Here is a 25706-nt window from a genome sequence, read left to right as displayed (position 1 = left end):
GTCAGCCGAGTTGATCTCGGTATCGTGGTATATCGCAATTCGTTCGCTTTTCTTTCGAACATGTACCACAACGAGAATTCGACTGGCGTCGGCCGTTAAGATTTAACGATGTAAAATAAGTCGAGTGTCTTGTTCGAAGATTGTTTTCCTTTTCACACAACTGCATCGGAAGATAAGATATCAGCAGCGTCGACTATGCTTCAACGCCCATGGTAAATAAATCTTCACCACGTTTTTCATGCACCGTGTTCCTCAAATATGCTTCGGCATATCAATTCGAGTTGCTCGCGCGTTATCAATCTACGTGACAACGAGGAAAATGTTGCGTATGGTTGACAAAACGCATTTCGATAAAATATTCAATAAAAAGATCATTGCGTAACAGCCACGTAAGGCATTGGTCAATCACGTGAGGTCAAGATCATCCTGTTAGCCCAAATCAGCTTCGACGCATCGAGCATCTGAACTTTCCTGCAAAAGTTGCCTTCGTATTATTCAATTGTCCAGGACAAACGAGCCCGACTAATTGGCTGAATTACATCTGCATCGAAAATTGAAACGTTCGTGTGGAAAAAATGACGCTCGTTTCGAAGATCGATTTTGTACGTTAATCCGTTTTGAGCAGCGAAAAACGGAGAGAGCGATTACCGACGAGCACTCGTGCTCCATATTCGCGACTTTTACGAATTACTTCCTTTTATCGCAAACGCGCTTCATTCGTAACACGTGACACATGCAATGATAGCGCAAGCACGTGTTATAATTAGTTGACAACGAAACCACCATTGGATTGGTTTCGTGGGTCCGCGACGCGGTTTGGAGAGAAGCCAAACTACTACTCGATCATAGGATAATAGACCTTGTCTCTAGTATATACGTGCGAGCGATTCGACGTCGCTTTTAAGAGGGAGAAAATTCTTCAAGAGGTTTCGAAGGAGTAAGGCGGAATGACGAGGGTCCGAATTGGCGAGCAAAGGAGGGAAGTCTCCCTAAGTGGAGGGGATGCGACCAATAGTCACATTATATGCAGCCTGTTGATTCATCGGACGCGGCAGTAACAACCGTGCTGTATACAGTATCACACGTTAGAGTCGAGGTGATTGAGCTTGGTCTATAATCTCGTTAAAGTTATCGTCATTTCTTGACTGAAGAAGTCTTCGTCTAGATCGTGGACAGTGAAAGTAATCGTACGGACACCGTGGACTACGTAAAAAAAGTAAGTCAATCGCATATCATCGCCGCGTTTTATTCTCGTTTGGAGATATAGTAGTCGGTGTTTGTCGGAAGATTACTCATCTTTCGGAGTCTCAAAGAGCAATGTTGCGTGGCAAAGCACAATCTCATACTAACATTCTCACAAGATATTCCGATTAGGCTTCGTGTCGCGTTAGGTTTATTTTTCGTTCATTCGCGTCCGTGAATGATCGTCATAGCTAAAATAATGTAAATCGTTTTTCAAAAAGATAGAGGATAGTTGGCTTAAATTTAATTGGTTTACACGTGTACCGTGATATCCATTTAATATAAAGATTTATCTCTAAAGGAAACAATTATCTACTGGTTGACGAACAACGAAACAATTAATCTCGCGATACGTGTAACGTCGAACACGTACAATGAAAATCCGCGATTGTAACGATCGTCGTAACCGTGATAGTTGTCGAGGCCGCTTCATTCATAACCCGTCAGACCCTTGCTCGAAAAGAGGCAGAAAAATCAACGATCCCATTGCTACTTCTATGTTATTTTTGATCTATAAAGTAATGCGCGCGATACTGCACGTTGATGGACGTCGATGCGCGAAAAAGAAATTCGGTCGGGAAGGAATTAAAGGTCAGGAGATATCGATGAACGAAGAGGAGACGGCGGCAGTCCATTGGCGCTTCCAACGATAAGGACACACTCGTTTGCGTCTTTTGTCGGAGCAACGCGGTGGACACCACGGGACGGTGAACCGATAAATAACCTCCCATTACTCGTGCTCCTACATCAATGCGATATGGACGGATACAAGCGGATACGCGACAAAACGTGCGACTAAACCTCCGCTATCGTCCCTCTATTTGTTACGCCCAATCCTTGCGTTTAAGTTCGAGATTTTATACAATTTTTCAACCTCGCGAAACCGCTCGCGGATATGATTTCGAGTACGCGCTGTCATGCGACCATAAATAAATCATCTCATGACGAAAAATATGCGTGCATTTGCTACAAATTCATTTCTTATATGAATACAAATGTGACTCCTCTTTTCCCAATTTTTTACAAGTAGCGCTAAGGTGGTGACGTTGACACAATTAAAAACGACAATGTAAAAACATTTGGCTAAACTAACAGTAAACGTAGCTGTATGACAGAAAATTTATGGGATCACGTGGATCATGGCCAAGCATATTGTAAAAATCTGTAATAAATTGAAACACGTAATTTTTACTCGCATGATTTTTAACAAATTCTGTACAAAAATTATCGATAAAAAAAAGATATTTGAAGTTAATTGCAACGCCCGGCAACGATTTATTATTGCGATTGTCTCGTAACATTTTATTTCACAAAAAAACGCACGCATTCGGATAATAAAATTATCTGAAGAAAACGCAGTATCAGCGAAGCTGTCAATTGCATGTTTTCACGCTGAATCGCTGTGTATGTATCATGGTACGAGTTACAACTTTTAGGATCACGTTTCAAAATCTCGTCGACTATTCAAACGATATCGTTGTCGCGACACATATATTTTCCACCTTTTCGTTTTCGAAAAAGCCGATGTTTTTATTTTACTACCGTCAATATCTGAATAATCATTTGCATAGATCATGTACGTAAACACGCGAACGGGAATACGCGACTCTTCGAACAAAATCTTCGATGCGTTTTCTTCGCGATTAGCGCGATCGATCATTCGTTCCGTATTTCTTTCTGAGTTACGTAAACTCATTAAATGTGGACTACATCATACTGTTCAATATCAGAAAAGCCAAAGGCGGATTATGTGTTACGTTTGTTACGATGAAATCATCGTGTGAACAAGATCGAGCGCCCAACAAATTAATAAAGTAAAGTAGGTCAAAGATGAGCTGCCAAAAGGGAATAAGAAACGAACGACACGCGGTGACGTAAAACAAGAGGTCTACCCAAATCGTTCCACGAAACTTTGCAATTTATACGAAACAGTATTATTGGCGAGTTGCTTTTTTCATTTTCTCAACAAAAAAGGAGCAGCACGAACTAAAAAATGATGCTGTTTTCGAGCGTTATTCACCGATAAACTTTGCCATTCGGATCGTCGGAAAAGGCAAATTACGGTAGGGTAATGCATCTTATGACCTTAGGCAGTCTTCCATACTATAATTTAGGTACCATAATCGAAACCTAACCCAAACCCGGGAGCTAAACGTTCGAGCAACCGTTTACGTTACTCTTAGTGGCTTTACGACCCAGACAATCACGTTCTCTTGCAATTTACAAAGCGGCAAAGTCATCGTTTCTGTGGCCCAAATGAAAAACATGTCACGTAGGACGTAGATGGCAAACGTATATACGTGTATGTATGGTTAGACAACAAGACGAAAGAGAGCGTGGAAAAAGTGGCTCGGTGACTGTCTGATTAGATAGGTTTTATCTTGTTTCAGGCTTCGCGACGTAGAAAAACACATAACAGCCGGAAGAGTGACCGGGTGTAGGTCTAATCGGCGAACACATTGACCGCGGCCGTCGGAGGCACACATGCTGAGAAGCCAAGAAAAGATTTTCCGCATACACAAGCTTCCGTCATCATGAGGCCTTGGACTAGCAAATCTCTCGGCCTTGGTCTTTTCGGCGTCCTGCTGATCGTTTCTGGCACGGTCCTCTATTTCTCCTCGTCGACAATTTTTCATTACATTCTGCAAAAGGTGGGTATCAATGGATCATTGCTCGTCGAACCGAGCATTTTAATTTACATACACGTTTCGCATTTAATTTGCATAATCGTGCAGTCAGTGACGCAATTTCGTCCGTTTCTCGCGATAAAGTATATCGATCTGAATCGTTTAAACAAATGAAGTGCTTCTTGGTGCTTTTATGATTAGGCTGAAACAACGTGACTATACATTTCTTCGCTGTTATTGCCGAGATAGTTTGGAACACGATTTATTTTCACCAGAGACTAACGAAAAATATAGCCGGGACGCTTTATTCTTTTTATGCGAGAATCGGTCGGATAGCCTTGTGATTCTGGGTTATTTCGCGAATCGTTTAACTGACGCGATTTTATTTCTATATCGTTAATATGCCTGATTGCCAGCACAGAGGCTCACTGTCTGTCGAAACCTTTCGTCACAGACAATCTGTATAAAATGGAACGAACAAAGTTGTCTAGTAGTCGAGATTTTCTCGACGACCGCGGATGAAACAGGCCAGTCGATAGTCTCACTTGTGTCTCGTCGTTCTTCCCAACACGATTGGAAAAGTGGTTGATTGTTCACTGAATTGACATATCTCTTTACAGTTACACTAGACGTATAATTTTTCGTTGCGAAGGAACGTGCATAGCGTACGATTCGGTTGCAGACCTATTTACGATCATATTACGCTTTTGTGGGACGCATGCTTCATTTACGAGCAAACGACTGATTTCATAGTGATTTAACCGATTTCATAGCTGAATGTATGAAATGAGTTTTGATACTATACGTAATGACACTGCTACGATAAAAGTTAATTCTGTTACCAGGAAATGCCGTTGACGCCAAGTTCGAAAGCGTTCGAAGTATGGAACGACACGAGTAGCTTGCCGCCTATGTATTTCAAAATTCGGTTTTTCAATTGGACTAATCCAGAGGAATTGAAGACACCTGGAAAGAAACCGAACCTCGAAGAAGTTGGTCCTTACGTATTTCGGTATGATTCGTCGAATACATAAAGCTTTCGATTTAACAATCTTCGCGGAGGCATCGAGAAAACGACAAATTTCGAGTCAACGCAACATTTACACTGATAATAACGAAAACCTCGATGCACTAATAACAGGAACACGACGTCGTCAGCGGGACACGGTATTCTCTTTTCAGCATCAATTAAATATCAAGCTTGTTTCGTGCTGTCACGGAAATCGAAGAATCGTTAGAAAAAAACGACGGTGTGATCAAAGCGGAAACTGTTGCGTAACATTGAATTGCCACCCGATACAAACTGATACTAAACACAGTACTTATAATCACGAAAATTACAAGTTCATCTAGATGTATCGATGACGCAAATTGGCTGAATTTGCGTTCATATCGAATAGAAATCCCACGTCGATACGTCGAACGCGAGAAGGAGGCTCGAAGTCACCTTCTACGAGGGCACTCTTAATCGACGACCTAATCAAGATAAAAAACGGGCATACTATTTAACCTCACGATATTGACATCTTAATGAACGGTGAAAACTCGACCGGTCGACGGGTCACCAAGCTAGCGTAGGAAGATCTAAATGTTACACAAAACAATTGCTCGTTTGATTGCTTTCTCCCGATGGTACGTGAACGAACCCGAACCAGGGCGTGACTATACGTAGTTCGTGCAACCTTTGACAACCGGTTTTTCATCAGTTCGGAAATTCTCATCGAATAAAAATGAGTAGCAACTGAAATGAGTTGGAGTATGCGTTGAAGTGCCAGATTTCGACCTGTGAAATGCAAGCGCAAGTATAACTCAGTCAACATTATATTTAGAAACACGCAACAAGATGTGCAACAAGCGATTTGATTCCGGCGCAGATTAGCATTTTAGTTGGTCGATCGCGAGACGGAAGTAATTGGCCGATTTGATTGCAACGAAGTCATCGAAAAGGTCGGCGCGTGAGCTTCTCCTTGCTTCCTTGATTTCGCCCTAATCTCGAGACGATTACATAACAAAGATTGCGCTGCTAGCAATAAGCGAAGATTAGACCCGCTGCAAGGTGCATCCGCGAGTTCATACACTTAGCGGGCAGCAATTGTCGCGTCAAATCTAATCAACGAAATGTGCAAGCATATCTAGGCTAAAGCACCAAATCGCGACTCTCTAATCACGAACGCATCGCTTAATTCGAGATCGCTTGGCAGCCACCGCGACTTGGAGCAACACGCGCGTAACTATTGCCATTTTCCCGCCTGATTTCCGTGCAGCGGATAATGCCAGGGCAACATGTTATTATTTATCCGCTTTGTTATTATTTATTTCCGCTTCGGACGATAAGCAAGCAGCGTCATGGAAACGTGTAACGCGTTCAAACGATTCCAAATTGAGCGCTCTTGGAAAAACGAACACTTTTTATTGAAACTTGCTCGACAATTTGCAACTAACTGTCGTGATATAACTCGATTACAAAAAGCGGCAGAGAAAATTATACCCATCACAGATAAAAAGTAATAGGCGCGTGATTCGTTACGATTTCACGTGCGTATTGCTTCCTTTGTGAAAATAATTCCCGCTCCCGTGATTCACACTGGAACATTGAAATTTCAGAGAGATCAGGCAAAAAGCAAACGTGGTGTTTCACCCTGAGAACCACACTGTCAGCTACTTCAACCGACGATGGTGGTACTTCGTACCGGAGCTTACCAATGGTTCCTTGAGCGACCGCATTACACAACTGAACACCGTCGCGATCGTGAGTAAACCTTTTTGGTAAAAAACTACGTTAGATACCGTAAACATCCATCGTTTATGCTTCTCTTTCAGTCAGCGAAACACAAAGTACGATACTGGGATGGAGCGCTGCAAGCCACCCTGTCACTGATGTTGTCGTCGTTGGACGTGCATACCACGAAGACAGTGGATCAGCTGCTATTCAAAGGTTACGACGACACGCTCATTGAGCTTGGAAAAATGGCAGCCGGAATGGGAGAGGATGTTCCACCCTTTGACAAGTTCGGATGGTTCTACATGGTACGTTGGAGAGTGAATAATTCGAGGAAAATCCGTCGGATTATCTGAACGTTTAACGACTTATCTCAAAGTAGAAATTATAGCTAAAATTGTTTATTTAATCGTGTCGAGGACGTGCAGAAGGTCGAAGATGCGATTTGCGCTGTTGTAGCAACGGCATTGCAGCCGACGATAAATTATTCGCAACGCGACTTAAATTGGTACTGAATAGAACAGGTCACGTGTAGGTCGCTAAATGACGAATGAAAAGCAATGGGAGGCGTATTATGTATTAATTTGTTACGTCACGCATGCAACATTTACGGCGAACTAATCCCACCTACGCGCCAAGGCGACTTTTCTTTCTCCCTTTTTCTCTGTGTCGTAAACCTTGAAGAGCGCACGCCATTGTTCAGCAATAAAATTATCGCGACGAATTTTCGTTTGTATGCCTACTTGATCATAGAAAACAACAATTTATAATTATCTATCGTTCCGTTATCAAACGCCACCTGAGTTTCGATTAACGACGACAGATTTCGATCTTTCGAGATATCGGTACGAATATCTAATAATATCCATCGCGTCACGCTTTCAGAGAAACGGCTCCACGATGTTCGATGGCCACTTCAATATGGACACGGGGGCCCAAAACATCAACGACTTTGGGATCCTGAGGAAATGGAACTACAAAGACACGACTAGATTCTTTAGAAGCCCGTGCAACGTGGTGGAAGGAAGCGCCGGAGAATTCTGGTCGCCGTATCGACAAAAAGATGAGATTGTCATGTTCAGCGGTGACCTATGCAGGTCAGTTGCGGCGCCCGTCAAAGAAAAGAATCGCGTGGCGCGCGCTCCCGCTCGCTAATTACTCTCGTCTGTTCGCGGCAAATTAAGCGTCATTGAACCTTAGACAATTTTCATTTACAAATTCCCTCATTAACCTTCGAGACACGTAAATTGGATCATCCGGTAATCCCGTTTACGCGACAGCTTCTCAGTAGGTGGAGTCAATAGGTTTGCCGTTGTTCGCTTCCGAGCAAACGTGACGATGGTCGCATCCCTTACGACTCCGAATCGGATCGATCACGATCGCTTCCTTTTCCGTTCTTCACAGGCCGTTGACGTTCGAGTACTCGCAGACAACCGATCACATAGGCCTGGAGGGCTACCGATACGATCTCAGCGAGAAGACATTAGGAAACAATACGAGACGACGCTATCCTCACGACCAGGCCAAATATTTCGAGCAAACTACCACGACCGAGGACTTTTTCGAGGCCGAACACTCGGCAGAGGCCACAAATGCCCCGGAAGAAGACCCAGACGTAGTAAACATAGGAAACTGTTTTTGCAACGGAAAATGCACTCCCGCTGGTTTACTGAACGTAAGCGCCTGTCGTTATGGCGCACCTGTGTTTGCCAGCTTACCTCATTTCAACAGAGCCGATCCTAGTCTCAAAGAACAAGTCACCGGACTTAATCCCGATGAGGAACATGACTTCTTCATCACGCTCGAGCCGGTAAATACGTTCAACGAGCTCAACCATTTTCGAGTTTTTAGAATTTCCCCACTATTGTACTATTTCCTATTTTATTTCCTTGCATGTTCCCATCGACTAAATTCTGTTCACGTACTCAACCTCGCATAGAACATTGCGACATCTGCAACGACCTCGATACGCGAGTTCCTTACGTACGATGCCACGCGACACGTCGATATCGAACATACTTCGTCATTATCGTCGTTTATCGTCCACGACGTAGCAATCACCGTTATTGTTATTAGATCACCTATTTACAATCGATTGTTCTTTATCGTTAGATCGGAACTGTCGCGGCAATCGCGTGTCGAAAGATTCGAAATAATGGAATAACGCGTCTCCAATCTGCGCGTATCAATCGCAAATAATCAAATGGATTTTTTCAGAAAACTGGCATTCCTTTGAAAGTATCTGCCAAGTTGCAGATCAACGTGCTGCTAGAACCGTTATATTCTGTGTCGTAAGTACGTTTCCAATAATTAAACAATCAGAGCGAACATTCGATTCTCATGCCGCTAACGTTTAGACCGAAGAACGGGCGAAATAAATAACAAAATAGATCTAACAAGACGACAGACGTTCATGATAGACTTCTATTTAGGCTTTTCAGATCCGTACCGACCATTTACTTCCCAGTGATGTGGTTCGCGTTGGAAGTCGAGGCCACTGACAAGTTCGTCGACGAGCTAAAAAAGCTCCTCTCTCTGCCAAATATATTCATATACGCCGGCGCGATTATGGTGCTCGTGGGATCCCTTATAGTCTTCACGATCGCGATATTGTACGTCTTGAACAAGCAACGCGCAAACTCGGTGGCTGGCGACAAGGTAACCTACGATTAAACATCGAATTCAAATCGTTCGCGACTTTTAAAAAAATCGTGATGATGTTTACAGAATTCCAAACTAGAGACAGCAACGGCTTCGGCGAACAAATCAGAACTGATTTATTTGGATAAGAGCAACGGTAGTGACGATGTACACGTCAGAAACGATCGCAAATTATACTTTAATTCGATCGAATGCTTCAATACGGATCTACAGCCGAAGCTTCAGAATCAAAAATAAAGGAAAGGAAAGAAAACATTTAGCAATGGATCTAGTCGATCGACTAGGATTAAACGTGTTCGACGGGTGGCGTCGATGCAACTAACGATCGGAGGATTCTCCTACTACGACAAAGTGTCAAAGTATTTGAACGCAACGCCGTATCAATCGCGCGAATTAACGTTTTAACTGGATTCAAACATTTAGGATTTTAGACAAAATGCATCGAATTCCTATGGAATGGTTTATGCGTTATAAGAAATAGAGATCTTCTATGGCGTAGTATGAGTTACGTTTCGAGTCCACGAGTCTTTGAAATATTTTCGTACATATCACCTTCAGCTAAGGAACCTTGTGATTTTCTATTATTTAGACCAAAAGGTTACACGTTTGTACCTCAGTTTAATGGTAAAAAAAAGACAGCTAGATCAATCCAACGATACATTCCATACCTTTATGTTACTCAACAAAAATCAAACGTAAGACTGATAAAAGCGGAGAGGTCATGAACGATGTTTTAATTAACTTTTATTAGTGGAACTCGAATCAAGTAACAATAGATACGATTAGTTCGGTCTTCGTAACACGAATGATTCGATACGTCGACAGAACCAAGCAATTACCGAATTACAAGCATCGTTCGTGCTCATGAATATAAGTAAACGAACAGAGACGGCGAGTCACGTTAATAGGGTAATAGGTGCTAACTTTTGCGGCCGTCGTTTAAAGGTGCTCTCAGACGATCGATAATATTGCCGATATTTCAGGGTTTTCAACGAAAGAGCTGTTCGTGAATTAACAATATTGTACTGACAATATATTTGATCGTTTCAGTTGAAAACCATGAAATATTGACATTATATATATATAGGTATATTAATGTAGTCTGAGGTCAGCCTAACATACGTTGATTAGCGTACGATAAATAATAATTTTATCGCCAATACCGATGTTCCTGTTGTTCCGAATGCTATTCTTGTGCCAAACTCGTGGAGAAAGGCGTTAAGTTTTTTACTTGTTTATTACTTGTTTTTAAGATTGCCACGGGCGCCAATGATTTATGCCGATCAAATGTAATACATTTTACGAAGCATAAATTAACGCGTTTCGATCAAGTGCAATTATCGTCTAGTTGTAATTCTATTCTGTAATTATGACACACGCGACAAAGTTTCTGGCCGTTTCAGATTTTGTATTGTATTTTAATAAAAACTCGATACTTTTACTACCATATGTAATTATCTGAACGTTACATTTATTTTCGCAGAGGTCATGTACAAAACCTTTTGCTCTTTTTGGAAGCAAACAAGAGCATCTGTGACACACGTCGAGCTAACTTCTTTATCATCGATGAGTAATCACGCGCGCAGACTCATCGTTCGTTGATAACAGCGAACAACACGCTCATCTCTTCTAAATGTATAAAGGCAGTAATTGAATGTTTTATTCCCTTCTATGTATGTATTGTAACTGCCATGTTTGCCTGCGATTAGATGAAAGATAACGCGATAGCTGCGAGCCGTGTTCGCACACGTTTATTATTCATCGTGATAAATTTAAAAAGATCCATTGCTCACTAGAAAAAAGTGATTATGTTGGTAGCGAGAAATATTTCTCGAGCTGGTCCAAAGACTCAGAGGCTGGCAATTCTCTTTCACCAGCCTTGCTTTCCAGCTGCTGGTAAAAAGTGCATCGTTCCATATCGATTTCGACCATTATATAACGTTCTTCGTTGACAACAGCGATACGTAACATCTGGCCTTTCAGTAGCACGATCATGCGATCAATGTCGATTTCGAACCGTCGTCAAGGAGTTTTCGAAATTCCATTGAACCAGGCTTATCTAGTGGATGATTCAATGGCGTACGAGAGCCAGCGAGGATAGGAACGCAACACGGTAGGCGATTCATAGATATACGATACACGCGATAGAAGGGACGATATTGCGTTTCACGACGCGCAGCGTAGTATCGCGCAGCCAGAGAATAATCATACGATTCGATGAAATGACAAAATAAATGATTCAGCGCGCGCCAATGAAACACAAACGTGCAAATTAAAAGTGAATAACCACATGATCGTTAATCCCGCATAGCAAACCACGTGAGTTACTTAAGACGCAACGACTAATCGAACGAGAATAAGGTGCCACTGCCATTAAGAAATTAATTACATCGGAGAGTTTTTGCGACGCTATTTTCCTCGCGTTTGCGGTAGCGGCTGAAAATCAATAGCCGACGAAGCATCGTTCACCCGTCTTTTCACCCAAACGCTTCTTTCGCTGGAATCTTCGCTCGCGAGACGACTCTACTTCGATCCACAATTAGGGGCGCTCCTGTGCTCGAGTCGCAAACTCCTGCGCCGTCTCTGTCTGTCTTTGATTTTCTTGCTATGGCATAGCGGTGGAACGTTCCTCCACGGTGGAAAGAACCGACGAATACATATGCAGACACCGGAACGCCTAATTGTCACGTCTGCCGGTCCGTTTCAATTCCATGGAGGACTTTAAAGAGGATATTTATGAGTATTCGAGACAGACGGAGAAGGAGAAAGGCTAATAGCATAGCGAGCGACGGGAGAGAGAAAGGAGAATCGAGGGGAACCTTCGATTCGCGCTACAAAGCAGAGTATTCCACATTGTCTCGGGGAAACTCCCATTTTTCTATTGTATCTGAAGCATCGGCCCTGAGTATAGGGTGCGCGCGAGTGTTGGCGCATCCACACACGTACACACGCGCGCCCATGAACGGGCAGCGTCGACCTGGAAAATTTGGAATGCGCCGATGCATTTCCATTTCCTCGCTCGCGCGGTCCGCATCTCCCCGCTCGTGAAACGAGTCAAGGACAAATCTGGGAGTTATGGCCGATTCATAGACGACGTCACCACGAGCCTGTTCGTACCTAGTGTTTGCGAGGCTCGTAACAGTGTCTCCTGTTCTGGAAAAATATCGTTCGAAACGCTTCCCGTATATTACGACACATGGGAACTTACGAAATTAAACATTCATGATCTCTTTACCAGGTCATGGTTTCGTCCTTCTCCCTCTTTCTCCTCTCCTTCTTGCTTTCCTTGATGACATTGTAGATTTTACGGGATAACGCGTATCATTCCTCTGGCAAATGGGGAGAAGCAACAAGAGAGAAGAAATTTCCCAAGAGTTTTAGTCGGTTATTTCGTCCAGCCACGCTCGCGATTCCAATCCTTTCGTGCCACGAAACTTTCGGAAGTATCAAACAGATAGCCATTACCACGATTAAATAAATGTCGCGTCCTTCTCGCAAAAATCGCGTGACGGTCGCACAAGGAATTAACCTATTAACGAGATTGACCTCTTCAACACAGATAATTACGCTCTCTTTCTCGATATTTTCATGTTTCCCTTTTTTTTCTTTTTTGCTTCCGTTTTTCTTTCTTTAACCGTTAAACGACTAACCCTTACAAAAATTGGCAGACAGGAAACTGATCGATCATGGTATTTCGACAAATTGGCATCGGTGTCGCCCGAGGTATTCGTCGTGTCGTGAAAAATCTGTCTATTCAAAACTTCATGGAATATTTATACGCGACTATTGCCGTATTTTCGAACGATCGATCTTCCACGACGCATGATCGGTGTATCGAGAATGCTCGCGGAACCCGGATCGAACCCATCGAACGTTCGGTCTTTCAACTCGTGTTCATCATACAACTAGCAAGATAAGAGTCAGTTATTTTCCGTGGATAGCGTCGCAACTCGACCGGCGTGTAAATTTGTTAACGCGCCTGTCTCTACGGTAATGAAGAATCGCCAACCGTATCGATAACTCGTCGTTTCGTAAATTTCCTTTGAGCTGCGTTACGATTGTGGCGAAATCGAAGCGAAACGTTCTGCGAAATTGGCGCTAGTACGGTTACCCTGGAATCACGAACCCTCGACAGATGTTTCAAGCCTCCGACCCTCAACTGATCTGAGAAACGACCCCTGTCGTCGGGTTTATGCTTCGTTTAGGGCTCGTGTGTCGAACACATGTCGCGCGGAGTAACAAATTTTTCGTCAAGCTACAATTTCTGGACGGCTGCGTTTTAAAATGCTAATGACAGACTCGCGCGTGCACGGCTCGCTGTAATTGCTCGGATCCTTTCGTGCACCGGCGATCAACAATACGCGAGATTGAGCAATCGCTTTAGAAACAAATGTGTCCAATTTACATACTACGTGCGAATGAAACAAATAAAAAACAGTTGGCCTCGCATTTTCTCTTCGCTAAAATCGCGATCGGGATACGACGAAAACACTCGATATCCCGAAGCAAACTTTTGCGATAAGAACCTAAGCGATATCGTTTCACCAACGAGATGCGCGCGTCTTTGCAGCCGCCTCGCTTTGACTCGATGCATCGAAGTTTCGAGGTGAACGTGATCGTCCAAGCCGAAAAACGAACCTTCCGACAGGACGAACAATTAATCGGGGACTATCGATTATTCGAATCTGGAACGCGGCAAGACTAGTATTATTCCGGAGTAGATGTATCGCGTCGCGGTCAGATAAAATTTCGCTTCCGCGTTACAAGCCGAAGCCTGCGCTGCTATTCGCAAAAATATACACCGTTTGTACAGATGCTTCGGTTACCTAACGTGGTAAAACCGCCGGCTATCGATCCGGTTATCAATTATATGCTTTATTCGAACAATTTTCTGATAACGTGCCACCTGGTTTTGTAAGCTTTACCTTATCCCTCAATGAATGTCTGCGCTCCTTTTTGCTCCGTTTTTCTTCTGCGTTGGTTCCTCGTGCTACGAACAGTCGAAAACAAGAGTTGAATTAATGGGACTGTTTGAATTTTACCTCGAAAACTATTGTCGTTAACGAACAGGTTGTAAAGCTAACAGCGTCACGAATCTCTCATTTTTAACGACGTGAAGACCTACACACTGAAAAAAAACGAGCTCACAATATATTGCTAAACACATGCATCTATGCTAAACGCTATTATCGGATGTTATTTTTTGCAGCTATAAACGGTTAACGAAATTCATTATCTACGATACAATGCGACGTCGACGAACCGAAACGAAAGCCGTGAAAATTTTCACAGGCACGAAAATCCGAAAATTGAATTTATCGGAGATCCGTATCGCATAGGGGAAAGGAGCAACAAACGCGGGATACGCTAAACAACGACCGTGTTGCGAGTCCTTTCTTTCTGTAAAGCGGCTTCTAATTCGATCCACGCATCCTGTCCCTTTTCACGCATCGAAAAGAAGAGGAGTGCAACCCTTTCCCCTTGTACCTGCTGCCCCTTGCCACGGTCTCTTATTCACCCCACGTTTCACCGACTGTCTGGGACCGTGAGGTGCCGGACACGTGTGCGTGCTATGGGGTCCTGTCCTGTACATCGCGAAATATGGCCCGGAGAGCCGGCGCGGAGCGGAACGGAGCGGAGTGGAGCGTAGTGACACGGTGCGGCGCGACGGCAGCTCCGTGCACGCGGCTCCGTATTGTGTACGGTTGGATTTCGAGAATCGATCGACGCAACGGGACGACAGTCAGTCGTTTCGAGGCTGCCGAGTTGACCGGGTGTCGTTGAGCGACCAGAGCCACGCCGGTTCTGCCCTCTCCCTCTTTCTTTTCCGAAGTAGCCTGCCTGTTCGCCGTTCGAGCGCACGCTGTTCGCGCGTCTATCATCTCGCTTCTCTTTTTCTCAAAACGTGTACAGTGTTCACCGTGAGGGACCATGAAGAGTATCACGACCACGGCGACCAGTCTCCTGTTCCTGGCATCGATCCGTAAGTCCTGCACCTTTCTCTCTGGCTTGTCGATGAATCGCGATTAATCGCGCGCGAAATTGTTCTCGAAGCCCCTACGGTGTCGTAGAAACGCTATCATAAATCGTTAGCTCGATCGCAATCGAACTCGTCACGAGAATCGAAGAAAAATATATTGGAGTTCGAGAGCTTTCCAGGTGTGTCGCAAATTGGTGCAATTAATCCAACACTTGGTTCATTCGGCGGTTCACAGTTAGCAGATCGTAACTCGAAACAATGATGCAGAGAAATTGAAGAACATGTATTGCCGTCCGTTTTGCGGATTAGGATCGTCAGATGAGAGTAGAAATTCGTCTTTGCTCGCTATCGATTTTATCCGAAGCAACGCTTTAAATCCCGACGATTCTTAGTGTTTCAAAAGGAGAACCAGAGCCGATCAATTATTGGCAACGGTCGCGTGAGAATAGCAGCGGATTTCGCACGGTCGGTGAACAACGAGATTGATCAATTGATTCTTAAAGCTCAGCGTTTATATCTCACTCTATCGTGGCATACAGGCCGAAGGAGAAACGCGATTAATTTCGAAATGCAAACATATACGCTGGGCGTAACCCGGTTTTCTCTCTCTTCCTTCGCTCCCTCCCCCCCCCCTCTCTCTCTCTCTCTCTATTTCTCTCTGATACTGGTAAACCTTCTTCTTCGGTTACTTTCCTCGTGCTTTTGATCTTCGTTCGTTTCTGCTTCGCTTTCCTCCGATGTGTTGGCATTTTCCAGCGCATTTTAACCGTGCACCGCAGTTCTTTGTATCGCGGAGCACTCTTAAAAATAGATTACCGTTGCTCCGTTGAATATGCGAACCAACGTGCCGCACAAAAATAGTACGTAAATAAGCTGTTTTTAGCGATCTTTTTGCCCATCGTTGTTCACGCGCTGTCAGAAAATAGGCGTTTCGAGTCGATTGATTCGTTTTCGTGAATTCGAGATCTTGAAGCTCACGAGATGAAAGACTGTAAGCATTTGCTTTCCTTGAAATTATGGCGCGCGTTGTACGTTAACCAGTTATCGTTCTTGTAGTAACAGTCGGTATCGTTTGCGGTTTAGTCGAGGAAAAAGGAAGAAAGGCAATTATCGAAGAAAGATTTCTGCGATCGTTTCGACCATATCTCTGGCCGACGACCGCAGCTCTGGAACGCACGAAAGAGCAGGCGTTCTGTTTCGCAAAATGTTACGTGCCACGCGTCAAATTTTCGTAGCTCGCAACTCCGCGATTTCATTAAACGCATCGTTCTAATTCGCGAGTATATTAAGAAATTGAAATGACGTTGGAGCACATTCACGCGAACACAAAGAGGGCGCGTCTACGGAATTCCCAGGATAATTATACATAGGGGCGTAGAAGCGACCGAAAGAGACACGCAAACAATTAGCGGAGAAAAATTAATCTTCGCATGACTGCGCCCCATTACCAACGTATTAATAGTCCTAATTAGGCTAATCGACTTGGCCGACAATCGATACGCAAGATTTTCTATTTAACAACGATAAACAAGGTGCACCCGTTAGCGGACTAATTAACGAGCGACTGTCATTTATAAACATGTTACAGAGCGCGTCGGCTTGACGGCGTATCGTTTGCCGTAAATATTATTAGAGACCTCTACGGGAGAAATACAGAGGAAGAAGCCGCGTGACATGATGCGTTCATTGCGGAAAACACGGGTATTCTTGAAAATTGAACGTCACCATGTCGAACGATCTCTTTTCTCTCTATCACGACAACATCGTATTCGATTGTACCTGTTTCCATCCTAGAGCAAAAATTTGCAAAAACTTAGGTACACACTGAGAGAAAGTTGTCTGCGCGAACTGGACGATAGCCAGGTAACGTACTAGAAATAACGAATGGAACGAGAAGACACAGGCAACGAAAGATGGTAGAACGTAAACGAAGAGGGAAAAAATCGATCAGATCGATTCGAGTTTCTTCGTAGCCTTTTATTTCCAAGCTGTTAATTGTAATGCGAATCGCGAACAGCGACATCGTGTCGCGATACGTCGGAACCCAAATTCGTTTACATAAGGCGTATAACGTGTTTACCGAGGTAGCTGGAGGCGTTTGGTAAGTGCATTCTTATCTACGTACAAGTCGAGGAAGGTGACTCATATCGTGTATTTCTCGATGGTATTATCAGTCTTGAGAACCGTGTTCTAATTTCGCCACAATAAATAAAATAAGGTGTGAAATTGTTTGATCATGATGAAACATTCGTCGCGTGATTAGAGCCAGTAACGAAATATCAAGCGATTAGATTCGCCGTGTCATTTCGAACATAGGTTTAGTCATTTTCAGATAAATGCCGGTAGGTAGATAAGAACGTGAAGGAAATATATGATATAACGTCGGTCCTTTGTAGCTACGGAGATCACAACGAAATCTCGATCGCATGGAGAACAGTTTCGCAATGGAACGTGAACAAAATGATTTCGAGTTCTCTCGATTTCTTGCGAACCTTGTACCGTGTCGATCATAATTCTTGAAAGAACATCAAACGTAGATACTTAGGTATATGAAAAGAAACGAGCGTATACGCGAGATATCTGCTCACGAAAAGATGCCGTGCTTAATCTCGTTATGTTACGCGATCGCCAGACGCGTTCGACCTGAGTTTGATCGTGCAATGAATTTTCAACCGACCTTTCGATCCTCGTTGGTACACGACGTATGGATTATTCGGCAAAGATTTTATTGCGCGAAAAAAGAACGTCGTTCGGGTATAGAAGGAAATCTCTCGAATCTGTCACAGTCGAACGAAAGCCCTGGTTCGATCGGTGAAAAATATTGGACGAAGATTTCATATATGGCATTCGTGAGTGGATATTTCGCGCAAACAATTTACCTTTTGATGCCTATATTCTCGTATCGCTCGAACAGCTCGTATGACGTACGTGCGCATCGATTACATGGACAAGGATTATTCGATGGAGAATCCTGGAAACTCGGGCAAGTTTCGGAATACGGCTGATACAACGTTGAACCGACTTGTTGTTATCGGCTTATAGAAGCGTACGCGCAGGAGGAACCGAATTAAATATCGCGCGTCTTATCAAAAGACAGAAATCCTCGATCGCGCCACGAATTCGTGATAGAATCGGGCTTGAAATGGACAGGGCGTGACATTTCTAATTTTTCCTGTCCGATCGTGTATCATGCGATACCAACAATCTTGTATGGCATCGCATCGTAGAAAATAGATCACGGTATAATCTATCGCGTTATTATCGTATCAAGACTACTTTGTCATCGGCAGGGTAACAGACGTCTCTTTAAAGCTTGGTTCGGGTTTTACGAAGCGTCAATGTCGGCGAAATTTCGTACGAAGATTCTTCATCGGATCGACATTACGACTGCTTGGAAAATTCTACAGATTAGTTTGAAAGTTTAATCCTGCATCGGTGACGTTTCATCGCACGTTTATCAAATAAATTGCGCGTTTAGGCACAGTCGATATTTAAAGTAGCTTGTATGTTTACCTATACTATCTACAGTATGTGACCCTACGTGGCAAACACATCCGTGATACGAGCGATATCCCCTATAACCATACGGAAACGAGGGAAACGTGTGGAGACTAGCTATGGCAAACCTATCGAGGCGTTGATTTTCGCTGAAATCCGATCGGCGCTTAACGTGGAAATTGGAATTTCCGACAGTTTAACTGCGAATGAAAGTCGGATTCCAGCTAGCTCGATTACGATTCACCTATAAGTCACAGAGTCGTTCGACCGGCTCAACGGACTAAATTCGATACCTGTATCGCGGTAAATTCCGCCGGAAATCCGTGCGCCTGCAAAACTCCGCTCTAAGCTTGTGGAAAGTAGCCGAGGGCTGTGCCAACTATCCGGTCCGAGTCTACCGCGTAAAACCAGCTTTCACTTAAGGGGACCGAGCAAGAACGACTCGTACATCTATGCCTCTCGCTAAACGAAACGAAAACTTTCCCGAGTCTTAGGCGAAAGAAGAGCGTAATCGTGCGTGTCTCTTGAAACTGAAAAATATATTCGCAAATCGCGATAACGGTCGGTCGATAACTCATCCACGATAAAAGCCCATCCTTTATTTGCTAAGGATTAATATACACAAGGTGAAATATACCATATTAAACGTGCTGAAACTTATGAAAGGTTTATGTAACCGTAATTCAAAGTACAGAATGATCGAATCAGAAAGATATGAATTCTCTTTATTTATGGAGAAATATACGATAATCGGAAACGAATACGCCAGAATGAAGCATTATCAGGAACCATCGTATTTCTAGGAGATAAACGATCGATTGTTCAGCCAATTAGTGCGTCGTTGGTGTAACTCGTGCTCATTCGAGGTCAATCTCGCCTCGAACTCTAGGAGTGTGCTAACTGCCGGTTCAAAGAACGGCCGGCCATTCTAGAGGGAGAAGAATGGGCCGGTGTTGCATTCTTCTTGGTAAAGCTGCTCGAACACCGATTCGCAGACATATCCTTCTCTGTACGGAATCGGTGAGTCGGAAACTGAACGTGAATTTAGTCGGAAGTCGGAAACGTTGCGGCGAGAATACGTTCCAGGACGATTCCGTGCAAACAGACTCGTGGATGCAGAAGACGAGATAGGCGAATTTAAACTGTATAGGTATTACTCGTTACGATTGTCCTTCTTCTTTCTACGTATATTCGCATAATTACGCGACCGTGGATTATTTATAATATTGCATTATTTATAACTTGAATAAAAGACCGATCGATCGGATATTCTTCTTTTCTCCGCTGGTTATTTCTTACACACGAATGCCACACTGTTACAGCGATACTTTTCACGCGCAAAGCGCAACGCACGAATATAGATCTAGCTCGATCTCTGAAAATAGCGTTACGAAGAAATTCTCGGCAAAGTCGATAAATTTTTCTTAAAATAAATATTACGCTTACCTTTCTTTCCCTATATGCGTTTCGCAATATCATCGAATTACCTGGCCATTTTCAGTAGCTCCGATCCCTGCTCCCCGTTTCATACGTGGTAAAAAGAGCACGGTTCTCCCTTGCGGCTCGGTAGTCGATCGACCAACGCGTACAGCCATCCCTGCACACATCTGCTGAACCGGAAACGGGTCAGTTGGAACTGTTGTATCGGGAGTTCGTCGCGTATCGATTTGCGCGAGCAAAATTTTCCAAGTATCCCTGTATTTTCACGAACGATGCTTATTTCGAATCTTTGTTGCTTTCTTTGTACGAACGATGTCTGTAGGAAAGCGAAACGAACAAACAATTATGAAAAAAGAGTGAAAGAAAAAGACCGGTGAATCGAACAGAAAAATTCAGCGATGCTGCGTGCTTCTTCTTTTTGTTTTTCCTGGTAGTTGCGCAAACGATCTTCTACAATAGCGGAGAAGGTAACGACGGTAACGAATGAATAAGATTATCGATCTCTCGGGACACAATGTGCAAAGTAGGGCGAAATTCTCCGTCATCCAGCCCCTCCCCCGAGAACTCTCCGGATCTTCCTACCCTCTGCTGGTTCACGAGGAATTCGCAGTCCGCTCAATTATGAAACGACCCCACCGAATATTGGGTCAAAGGTGGAGAGGCCTGGAGAATATTAATGCGGAAGGTCGAGACCCGTTCACCTCTTTAACTAGACGCGACGTTTGCTTGTTTCAGAGGCTGCCATGTCCGCCAGCAACGTCTCTGTAGACGTAGCCACTTTCTTTCCAAACATCAAGGGTAATCTCACCAAGATCGTCTGGGAGCATGCCGTCAACAGCAAGGAGAAACTCGACAACGCACTTGTATCAGGTACGTCGATCGCGTAATTGAAGTGGTCTGCTTGGCAATCTCTTGGAGATCTCGCTGGCGAAATAGTTGAGACCACGTTAATGATCGAAATAGAATTTGTTCGATCCCTTTTGCGTCGACGAGCTTTGCGAAAATATTCCAGATCCGCGATATCGAAACACGGCACTCCAAACTGTCACAGTCTGTCGTCTTCGATGCTGCGCGAATAGCGCGCCGAACGATACTTGCATCGCGCGTGGTTAACAAGAAACCGAGAAACTTAAACCTCGTTTAACGTTCAGGATTGAATTTCCAATGTTCCAATGCCGATAATAATCATTTTCTTTAAACGAGAAAGCCCTCTTCTTCTGCCCGGTGAGAAATTAATCGCATCGCATGTATACGAGGAGTCAGATTTCAAAGAACGCGGTAATAATGAGAGCTCGATGAGAAATTCATTCCCTAGAAGATTCGCCTTATTAATTAACGAATCTTTTCGAAATATGACATCGACACATTTTCCATATCGTGATATCGTACGGTGGACTCGTTTGTAACTCCATCAGCTACGTGAGATATGTTTGCACCGGTCAAATCGCGCGAGCTTAACACCAATTATCGGGATTAAACGCTTCGGGCGGTTTCAACATACGAGGTCGAAGGTCGTTTATCCAAGCGATATTTGAAACACGCTCCGGCGTGATACCGGATGTTTTAAAATTCGTATTAATTAATATTCAGGAAGATGGTATCGCCTTCGTGGTCACGTCGGCGAAAGATTTTCGAGGAACAAACCAGTCACCCTCGTTGAATCTCAATGAGACTCGGACGCCAGCAACGACGTTCGAATGGTCGTAGAGTAGAGGAAGGTCAGTCTCCGGATACGTACGACCTTGATCCTCCCATTCCGTAATTGATCGCGTCGTCCGCGACAAAAGCGGAACGAACGAAAGCCGAACCTGTTCTTCTTTGTCGTTTTACGTCGTTCGGCGATTTCTCCGCGATGCTTCGCTAGGTGCGTCGCTGTCGTCGCAATCGTGTCTCGATCAATGAAACGATATCCAGGAAAAGTATAAAGGAACCCGTGACATGTACGACCGCGACCAGGCCTGCAGAAATTTGTGTCAAGGTGGCTGCGTGCATCTCCTTCTAGAATCAACCGGAAGTCGGTCGCGCGTTTCTACGAACGAAACACTTGTACGTGATCGAATAGGCGAATGGGAGGAAGGTGCGAAGAGCCCAAGTGCTTTTTCAGAGCCTCCACGAGCGCGAGGAATCTAAAAAGCCGTACTTAGCACAGGCGCAGGAATTTGAAATCTGTTGGTTCGCAGCCTCTTTAGGCATCGATCGATATTCGTTGCACGTGTCTACGAGTACTGAGACCAGCCGATTTTTCATCTCCTTCTCACTACCGCGGTATCTCCCTCTCACCCTCCTCCTCTTGCTCGTTTCGCGGCGCAACTGCTGTTCGCGCTTCTCAGATGTACCACTGCTGCCTCCCTCCTTACTCCCTCTTTGCCCTTCCTCGTTCTCTTTCTCTTTTTCACTCGTACCGATATACGTATGTACTTTTATAAACTTGGCTCTTCTGTTTAAAGCCAACATCATGATGCTGGAGGCCGACGTTACGATGGGCATACTGAACAATATGAGCGATAATAGCTCACGGATACCGATAATGGCGCATCCGCCGGCGTTTAAGAGCAACTTGTCGCTAAAAAATTTCCTCGACACCGTGATCCAGAAGAACGTTACCAAGGGCATCAAGCTGGACTTCAAGAGCATCGAAGCCTTCAACGCGAGCAAGCCTATCTTGGAGGAAGTTCGCAATAACGTACGTATCCCGTTTGCGTATTTATAGATCGACTCGTGCATCTTTACAAAGTCCTTCGTGCTTCGTTTCACCGATCGCTTCTGTCAAACGATACATTCCAGAACTGGAGGGTTATTTTTGCCTCGATTACCGATGGCCGCACGTTCCTCACGATCGAGAATCCTAAGCGTCTAGCCTTCCGTTACCAATATCTGCTCTGCTTTCGTTTTAATCGCTCAGCTTTTCCTTATTTTCAGACTAAATTCCCCGTATTTCTTAACGCGGATATATTCCCTGGACCGGTGAACGCAAGCACCACAGCGGTGGTGGACCCAAAAGTCTTCGTAAGTGAAGCCATGGCGTTTCCAGAGTACACGCTGTCGGTCGGCTGGACCACCAGGTAAGAACGATAGTCACCGTCTACGAACATAAAAGTTCGTAATATCTCGAAACTTCATCGATTCGTGTTTCAGATACGGCACCAATGACAATGTCACCGAAGGTCAATACACGGAACAACAAATCCAAAATATGACCAACTTCCTGAAAGAACAGAAGGTTACTCAGCCGATAACTTATCCTGTAAGAGCTGGTCTAGCCGCGAACAATACGAAAGTGATCAAGTCGCTGATGGAGAATAGCTCCTTCGCGAGAAACGTAACCCTAACCGTTTGGTCGAGCGAGGGTGACAAGGTCGATGCGGAGGCGTTGTCGACGTTAATACGAGATATCGGTGTGAAAAACGTGTACGTCGACGTACCGCAAGACTTGATGAATAAGCTTCATTTGTCAGGAGCATCGAGCGTTATGGTCGCTTCGATCACGCTCGCGGTTAGTGTTCTGACTGGTCTTCTATCGACGATATTGTGAGCAGTTTGAACAATTATCGTCGCGTTTCGCATGCACTCGAGGGGATTCAGTAATGGAAGAGTCTCGCGTCTTCTTCCATCGCCATGGAATTCTCTTTGACGAAGGAAAGAAGCGCGAGACTGACGGAACGAAATTGAATTGCGATCGAAGATCGTCAGAATTTAAATCAAAAAGCAGTTTCGATATGTAACGGTCGAATGTTCTCGTTAGAGTCTCGGTCGTGAACTTGTACTTTTTAGCGTGTAAGCTTATTCGCAAACGTTTTTTCTAAGTATTTTAAGGGAGCTTTCTTAGGAATACGATATTCCTGTTGGCCGTGACGAAATACCCTCGCTTTACACTACTTGGGCATCGTGCTCTTTTCTTTGTTCGTTTTTCAAAGATGGCTATTTCTTTCTGTCATATTGGCACGTTTTGTAGATTTCTATGATAGAATGCGACGTATCTCGATTCTTCAAGTAAACCTGTAAGATAGAGTAAGATATAACATACCAGAAAGACCTTTCGATAGTTGGATTTTACGCTCGACTTTGTTAGTATGTAATTCAAATGAAATTCATCTAGTAAAAGATTTAACGAAGATCTTTCGGATTCATCCTGTTGATTTTGATGCGAACGACGTACCGGTGCCGTGATAAGTAACAAGTTCTAACACCTGGCGCACTTATCGCAATATATTTGCACCATTTACGCCTTGGAGACACGCTTTTTTTTTTCTAAAATACCGCGTCAAATGCGCGAAACTTACTCGTAGTGTGTTATATCGTACCTCTTTAGTGTTCACCGACGTATCTCCTGTACCTGCCTTTAACATATCTCAGACATAGGTGCAGATCAAGGATGCAGAACAAAATATAAAACAAATACGGTATTAGAGCTGTAACGTGTACATCTGTAAACCAAAGGATTGTGAATGCGTAATACGGTGTCGGTGCACCGCGTTTGATAACGAAACAATAAAATCATCTGTAAAATTTATCGACTTTTTCCATCGAATTTTCTTATAAACTCCTGCATCTTTTCCGAATCTTGATAGATAATTTCGAACGCTAAGCGCTCTTTGTGTCCATCTGCCGAGAGGCGACGGAAACTAGGAGCCAGTTTCCAAAGCGGGTGGTCCGTTCGTAATCCCGTAAATCGATGATTGCTCACGCGACGCGTGTCATGGAATACGGCGCTACATTTACAACCCACTATGTTCCGCCTATTCTCCATCGATGCGATAGGAATCAACCCATAGAAATGGAAATTATGCAGCTACGGAACGTTTCTTTCGTGGAACAGATTCATGTGACTAGTAGAAATCGTTTAAAATCAAGTCGAGAGATATTACGAACGGCTCTTTTTTACGTCTCGAGATCCATGAAATTAGTTGTTGCGTCAGGCGCTTAATTACATATTAAATTGGAAGTATCACCGGTCAAACAGACGGAGAGCCCGTTACCGACCGAACATTCCTTGGATTTCTGTTTACCCTACCATTTGACACGAACGATGCAAGTCGTAGAGTCGAGTCCCTCGTTTAATCTCTTCTGTTTACCTTTCGATTATTTCCGATTCGTTCTCGTAAGTGAGTTGGCGATCGAACCATAGCTTCGTTTAGCCGATCGTTCGTTGACATCGGATTGCGTGTCGGCATAACGATAAATAATAACAGAGGAATTTCATTGTCTATGGACGTGGCGCGAACGTCTATGATATCGACGCATTCGAATTCCGAGCGGGATTTTTTCGTGGCAACGTTCGGTGCCAAGGTAACGCGGTGAAAGAAAACGAGAAGGAGAGGAGTGGCATAGGAGGCGTAGTTGGGTTGCGAGATGTCAAGGGTCACCCTATCGAGAAGGGTCTTCGGAAATGGAGGTAAGGAATTCCATTTATCGCGATCAGACTCTGCCACACGTTCTCCTTCTCGTCCCGTTCTTTGACTGTTCTTTGCGTTCGCGATCTGCAGGTACACACTGTCCGTACGAAACGAGATTCACCACGGATGCGTTCGTGAATCGCCAA

General features: G+C 44.1%; 2 protein-coding genes across 4 annotated transcripts; both read left to right on the top strand.

The window, feature by feature from the left end:
- The first annotated feature begins 309 nt into the window (after nucleotides 1–309).
- Nucleotides 310–10703, top strand: LOC126914285 (protein peste-like). The gene is made up of 10 exons (XM_050718018.1): nucleotides 310–1216; nucleotides 3633–3893; nucleotides 4715–4881; nucleotides 6474–6618; nucleotides 6690–6896; nucleotides 7474–7685; nucleotides 7993–8398; nucleotides 8806–8879; nucleotides 9021–9246; nucleotides 9316–10703. Exons 2-10 carry the CDS (start codon nucleotides 3777–3779, stop codon nucleotides 9484–9486), a joined length of 1725 nt encoding a protein of 574 aa, XP_050573975.1. The 5' UTR covers nucleotides 310–1216; nucleotides 3633–3776; the 3' UTR covers nucleotides 9487–10703.
- Nucleotides 10704–11200: 497 nt separating this feature from the next.
- LOC126914293 (protein FAM151B) lies at nucleotides 11201–24677 on the top strand. Of its 3 annotated transcripts, none has more exons than XM_050718037.1 (5): nucleotides 11201–11362; nucleotides 20903–21037; nucleotides 22615–22850; nucleotides 23087–23229; nucleotides 23303–24677. In XM_050718037.1, exons 2-5 carry the CDS (start codon nucleotides 20911–20913, stop codon nucleotides 23697–23699), a joined length of 903 nt encoding a protein of 300 aa, XP_050573994.1. In that variant the 5' UTR covers nucleotides 11201–11362; nucleotides 20903–20910; the 3' UTR covers nucleotides 23700–24677. The 3 variants fall into 3 exon arrangements, with proteins under 3 accessions (XP_050573994.1, XP_050573991.1, XP_050573993.1); XM_050718034.1 differs by lacking the exon at nucleotides 11201–11362 and adding an exon at nucleotides 14967–15232; XM_050718036.1 differs by lacking the exon at nucleotides 11201–11362 and adding an exon at nucleotides 16047–16089.
- The last annotated feature ends 1029 nt before the right edge of the window (nucleotides 24678–25706 follow it).

Source organism: Bombus affinis, chromosome 3 (assembly GCF_024516045.1).
Source record: "Bombus affinis isolate iyBomAffi1 chromosome 3, iyBomAffi1.2, whole genome shotgun sequence".
In the NCBI taxonomy this organism is placed as follows: domain Eukaryota; kingdom Metazoa; phylum Arthropoda; class Insecta; order Hymenoptera; family Apidae; genus Bombus; species Bombus affinis.
Note: the sequence above shows the minus strand (reverse complement) of the source record. Positions and strands in the feature narration are given on the sequence as shown.

Bases quoted from the DNA above. Each gene is read 5' to 3' on its own strand.
- LOC126914293 (XM_050718034.1), top strand. From the start codon at position 15,181: ATGAAGAGTATCACGACCACGGCGACCAGTCTCCTGTTCCTGGCATCG. The intron at 21,038-22,614 runs GTACGTCGATCG...TTCTGTTTAAAG, and splicing joins CGACAACGCACTTGTATCAG to CCAACATCATGATGCTGGAG. The intron at 22,851-23,086 runs GTACGTATCCCG...CCTTATTTTCAG, and splicing joins TGGAGGAAGTTCGCAATAAC to ACTAAATTCCCCGTATTTCT.
- LOC126914285 (XM_050718018.1), top strand. From the start codon at position 3,777: ATGAGGCCTTGGACTAGCAAATCTCTCGGCCTTGGTCTTTTCGGCGTC. The intron at 3,894-4,714 runs GTGGGTATCAAT...TTCTGTTACCAG, and splicing joins TTCATTACATTCTGCAAAAG to GAAATGCCGTTGACGCCAAG. The intron at 6,619-6,689 runs GTGAGTAAACCT...CTTCTCTTTCAG, and splicing joins AACTGAACACCGTCGCGATC to TCAGCGAAACACAAAGTACG.